Below are 5,710 nucleotides of genomic sequence, written 5' to 3'. Positions count from 1 at the left end.
ACTGCGAAGATTTACAATCAAGACAATCATCGTGATATCACTCAAGTACCCGTCTACAATCACACATTGAACAATACCCGAACCCATCCGAGTAATGTCAATGCTATGCCATCTACCCTGACAAGATTCCCCAGTCACAAACGGTCATGCATTATTACTTACTGTACACACGGTCAAACATAATTTCTTTTAAGTTTATTTTTACTTATTATTATGTTTTATTAAATCTTTTAAATCTTCGGTCTGATCAAACTAGGTTCCGGCCCGTCCAGATTACCAGTTTGGCTCGTCCCGAGATTGGTACTTACCCGGTCATGTCGTTTGGTTCGTATGGTCCGATTCGAACCGAGTTTAGTAATACCTTGGTTAAATTTAGGTTTTAAGTTTAGACCGAGTCGGTCCAATTTCTGAATCGTTTAACCCATTTATATTTTTTTTTTTTGATTTATTTATTTATTTATTATTATTATTATTATTTTAATCATGATTATTATTATTATTATTATTCTTTTGACAGTACGGGTTGGTTCAATTTCTGAACCGTCTAATCATTTTCTTTGATTTATTTATTTATTTATTATTATTATTTATGTTAAAAATATTTTTTTTTTCTTCTTTTTTTTTTTTAGGATCGGGTCGGTCCGGATTCAGACCGTCTGATCCAGAATTCATCATTCATTATTATTATTATTATTATTTTATCTTATATTTAAATTTTCGCGTTGATTTATTTGAAACCTCAGTCGGGACGGTGTGGGACCCGTCCGACTCGGTCCAGACTTTGAACGTTATTAAAATATTTAAATCAACACAATAATTCATGCATATAGAACAATCATAAATATTCCACGAATACGAATCAATCAACAATTTTACACATATACACACAAACTCCGAAGACAATAAAAATAGAAATTTCGAATCACATCCAAATTCACTCACCGGGATTATGCCGATTATTTTCCGCGATGGTATTTTTCCCCAGATTGATCAAAATTATTTCTTAATATATATATTTATTTTATTTTTATTTTATTACTATATTTATTTTTATTTTTATTTTTTTTTTTTCACTCCTTTTTTTTTTTACTTTCTCCCTCTTTCTCTCTCGCGTGTGTGTATTTGCAGAGGTGTGAGCCTCCCCTTTTATAGGGAGGTTTGAGTTTTTTTTTTTAATTATTATTTTATTTAAAATTTTTTTTTTTGGGTTGGTGGTCAGGTTGGTGGCTACCGCCACCTCTCTTTTATATTTTTTTTATTATCTCTTCTTTTTTTTACACATGGGCGGCGATTTAGCCGCCCCTTCTTCTTCTTTTTTTATTTATTTTTTTTTAATTGATTAATTAATATATTTTTTTTTTTAATTGGGCTAAGGCCCATTTTATTATACAATGGAAGAACTTCATAATCTTCTTCCACTGATTCCCACAAGTCTGAACCTTTCAGATACACCGTCATTCTCACTGCCCAAACTTGATAGTTTTCACCATCAAAGATCGGAGCAGGCTGGATTTGAATCTGAGATGAACTTGCAGCATCACCTTGATCCATTTCGACAAGCTTTCTCCACAGATCCCTCTAAGAACAACTTATGCTCTGATACCACTGTTACAAATCAAACTCCCTCTAACTCTCTGTTTTCGGTCTAAATATGAATCAAGAACTCTCTTAACTTCAGTCTGAAATTTTCCAGAAAGCTTTTCATTCATACATAGAAAACTTACAAAAAATAACATACATATACAGCACTTCAGAAAACTGACTAAAAACAGTTACTGAAAAAAAACCAACACCTACATAACTCCAACACGTCCCTGAAACTGAAACACATAAACCAGCTTTAAGTAAACCGAAACTAAACCATAATCTACAAACTCAAATCAGCATTGACTTGAGTCACTCACTTCTGCCAACAAGATGACAAAGGAAGTCCGTTTCAGAGGAACATACCGTCCAATATATGAACAAATGCGTTCACACGTCTCCATATATTCCCGGGTAAACCTGATATAAGAACACATGCTAACATGAAGCGAAGATGGTGATGCAAAGAGATAGCCGAAGACAAAAGAACAAGTACCTGCCAACCGGCTTCCAAGGTGGTGGTACTCTCGAGGTCACTAACGACCCACATCTGAGCCACGCTGAATTCGTTTGCGCCCGTCTCGATTCTGGGATTCCATACTCCTATACGCGCCTTTACTTCCTTGAATTCTCCTTGATCTCCCGAATAAGCTCCCATTATTACGTGCTAAAGCCACTTTAAAACGTAAACATGCAAGCTACGGATATATATATATATATATATATAATAGGCAGAGATATGTTTCATATATACGTCTATATGTATACCTCGTGCTCATCTGGGTCATCATCGTCAACATAGGATCTGTTTAGCAATGGGAACTTCTTCTTAAGGGTAGCTTCTCTTAACAAATCTTCTCTTGTCGTTCTTATGATTGGAATGGTGTTCTTCGGGCATCTCTCGTTCTCGTTCCAAAGCTGATTCCACATGGCTTCTGTTTTCCGATATGCATCTTCTTCTTCGGAACGACTTTTAGGTAAGGCGCTTGGCCTCATCTATTCATGGTATTACGGTCAAAACAAAATCAGACAAAGAAACATTAGAGCAAACCTCGTTGTGAGAAAAAAAAACTAAGAGAAATGATTAGCTTAACGAAAAAGAAAACGAACTTGGATGGTGTGGTTCTTGAGCAAAGGATGATCTAAACTCGGTTGATCCATGGTATGAACACAATCTATTATTCTTCCATCAGAACCCTGTTCGAAAGTGAAAGGCAAGCAGTTACATACACACCAACCAAGTTGGTTTATGTTTTTTTTTTTGCATTTTATATATCATGAAATATGTTTGTAATACTTGTGTGTATATATATACATGTATATATACCTGTATGGATTTGATAGGAGACTTGTTGCGTTGCTTCAATAGTCTTTGAATTTCGGCTTCGGGGACTTTGTGTTTTTCAGAAGAACTTACAATTGCATTTGTTATTATAACAAATGTTAGCATAAAACTGGTTTTCCGAATATCCATCATTATATCAAAAATGCAAATGATGCTCAAACTTTCTTTGAATAATTATATTGTCACGGGAGATGGCTATATATACATATATATAACATGGGTTTGTATACGAAAACGCTTAGTATTGAAACAAATCGGACTATTAAGAGAGACAGTAAGAGAGACAGGCGATTATTGGCAAAACCTAGCTCCATCCCGTGACAGGCGATTATACAGATCTGGGGAGAGAGAGTGAGAAAGTAAGAGAGACATGCGATTATTGGCAAAACCTAGCTCCATCCCGTGACGGCGGGGCCGACCGCCGTTGCATAGGAGCCAATGGGGAAGAAAAAAAAAGGGAGTGGTTCTCTTCAGATACTCAAGGTAAATCGCACCAATCTCCTGCGGCTTCCCCTATTTCAAAATCAGATCCACCTCCTTCCTCTCCCTTAGTTGAATCAGGGGCCCCGGAACCCACGTCTCTCCCAGTTCAGCGAGATTCATCATTACTTAGCCAACTTGTCACAAACTCAGAGGCACCGCCACCTGCTACTCCAATCTCGGCTCTGGCGGACAAGGCTGTCCACATCCAAGGTTTTCCGGCCGAGGACTTCCCTCCTCTACCTCGGGCTCCCTCTCGGGTCACGAGATCTACTACTCCATCGCCAGTTCCAGCTTCTCAGGCCCCGCCTCAGACTTATCCCTGGGCACAACGACTGAAAGCTTCCTCTCGGAACCTCAGCAGACTCGCCACCCCATAGATCTCGGAGAAAGGCACTCCAAGGATTCGAGTCCCTAGCTCTGTTCTGCTAGAAGCCTCACGCAACTGGACGGGTTACCTCGTCGGAAATTTTTTAGGAATAGCGCCTTCAGGATCGAAACTATTCCAAATATTAAACCCGATCTGGGGAAGACGCTCAAAAATTCATGTCCGCAGGATTAACAACTCCTCGTGCCTGTTCCACATCCCCGACCTAGCCACAAGAGAATGGGTCTTGGAGGTGGGTCTTTGGAGGGCGATGGATGTAATGTTCTCAGTCGTGGAATGGTCAGCGACAGCCACACTCCGGACCACTACCTTGACGTCCGCTCCGATATGGGTGAACCTAACGAATATTCCAGCGGAACTATATTCATTGAAAGGAATCAGTTACATAGCTTCGGGCATCGGCGAGCCTCTCCACACGGACAAGATGCGATTGGATCCGTTGAGTGTTGGTGAGGCAAAGGTCAAAGTGGAAGTTCAATTGGATGCTACTCTGCCTCAAGCTATAGAAATTGAGGATGAACAAGGCTCTGTAATCACGGTTAATGCCGCTTATCCTTGGATCCCCCCGAAATGCATCAACTGCGGGGAATTTGGTCACAAGCTCCAAAGCTGCCCGGTTCGTCAACCCTAGCCCCCGAAACGTGTGGTCGAAACATGGACTTCCATTGAGACTCCAAAGACCGTAGACAGTCAACTCACAGTCAAAGATGTGGCGTCTGCTTCTACATCGACTCTACCCACGTCTGTAACTTTGGCCCCCAACACGACTAACGCATGGGATCCTCAAATAGCGGACATGAATGCAGGTATTCAACAACCTGATATACAACCTACAGGTCCCCATTCCCCTTTACAGCAAACAACCCAACCGACTATACTACCAGTAAGGACAGAAACTAAACTCGTGGCCCAGTCAAAGAAGACAGTTAAGAATTCTCAGCGTAAATTTCATTTCGACTCGGAAGACCAGTTCATTCTTGAAGCACAGCGAGTACTACGATCTAGAGCTATCTCAACCTCCCGAGATCCCTCCGACTTCACGGTGGTCGGCAAATCTCGGAAGGGGAATGGCCCTTTGTAGTGATTACACAGCTACCAGGAGATTTTTTGGTTTTTTGGGTTTTGGTATCTTTTTGGAAGAATCAGATGAAAGTTTTTTGTTGGAATACACGTGGCCTCAATGGTGTACGAAAGCAGCGAGCAGTCAAGGATCTGATCTCATCCCACAAGCCATTACTTGGAGGGTTAATTGAAACACGCGTTTGTGGTGAATCTCAGGCTTTGCGGATTATGGAAAATCTGGCCCCGAATTGGAAGTTAATACATAATTATGTCAGCTCCGAACTTGGCAGAATCTGGGTAATTTTTGACAGCTTACTTGTGGTGACTCCATACTTCTATTCCGACCAGATGATAACTTGCGGTGTATTCAATCCCCAATCACAAACCTCCTACACGGTATCGATTATCTATGCCCGAAATACTGCAGCGGAACGTCGAGGTCTGTGGACCAAAATTTGTAATTTGGAAATTCATCCTGTACTCTCATTTAGCCCTTGGCTGGTTCTTGGCGACTTTAATCAAGTTCTTCGACCAGTTGAGCATGCTTCGCCAACCTCACCCTTCGTACAACACGCAGGAATGTCAGAATTCCAAGAATGCCTTCTTAATAACGGTCTTTTTGATCTCTCAGCCTTTGGACTCTATTACACTTGGACGAACTTCTGTTTGGAAAATCCAATAACTCGGAAGCTAGACAGAGCTCTTATCAATGACTACTGGTTAATGGACTTCCGAATTCGCATGCGATATTTGATCCACCCGCTCCTTCGGATCACTCGCCTTGTATTGTCTACATTGATAATCCGAACCACAGGAGGAGGCGCAAAAATTTCAAATTCTTTATGCACTTG

The 5,710-nt window shown here is 40.5% G+C and overlaps 1 protein-coding gene across 1 annotated transcript; it reads right to left on the bottom strand.

Annotated features, from left to right (window-relative positions):
* Positions 1 to 1,974: 1,974 nt before the first annotated feature.
* On the bottom strand, positions 1,975 to 3,058 carry LOC104817586. The gene is made up of 5 exons (XM_010546836.1): positions 2,912 to 3,058; positions 2,695 to 2,781; positions 2,353 to 2,580; positions 2,081 to 2,251; positions 1,975 to 2,004 (listed from the first exon to the last, which is right to left on the bottom strand). Exons 1-5 carry the CDS (start codon positions 3,056 to 3,058, stop codon positions 1,975 to 1,977), a joined length of 663 nt encoding a protein of 220 aa, XP_010545138.1.
* Between the last annotated feature and the right edge of the window lie 2,652 nt (positions 3,059 to 5,710).

Source organism: Tarenaya hassleriana, unplaced genomic scaffold, assembly GCF_000463585.1.
Source record: "Tarenaya hassleriana unplaced genomic scaffold, ASM46358v1 Cleome27, whole genome shotgun sequence".
NCBI classification, from domain to species: Eukaryota; Viridiplantae; Streptophyta; class Magnoliopsida; order Brassicales; family Cleomaceae; genus Tarenaya; species Tarenaya hassleriana.
The sequence above is the reverse complement of the archived record's forward strand: the minus strand, read 5'-3'. Positions and strand labels throughout refer to the sequence as shown.

Bases quoted from the DNA above. Each gene is read 5' to 3' on its own strand.
- LOC104817586 (XM_010546836.1), bottom strand. From the start codon at position 3,058: ATGGATATTCGGAAAACCAGTTTTATGCTAACATTTGTTATAATAACA. The intron at 2,782-2,911 runs GTATATATACAT...ACTTTCGAACAG, and splicing joins CTCCTATCAAATCCATACAG to GGTTCTGATGGAAGAATAAT. The intron at 2,252-2,352 runs GTATACATATAG...AAGTGGCTTTAG, and splicing joins ATGACCCAGATGAGCACGAG to CACGTAATAATGGGAGCTTA.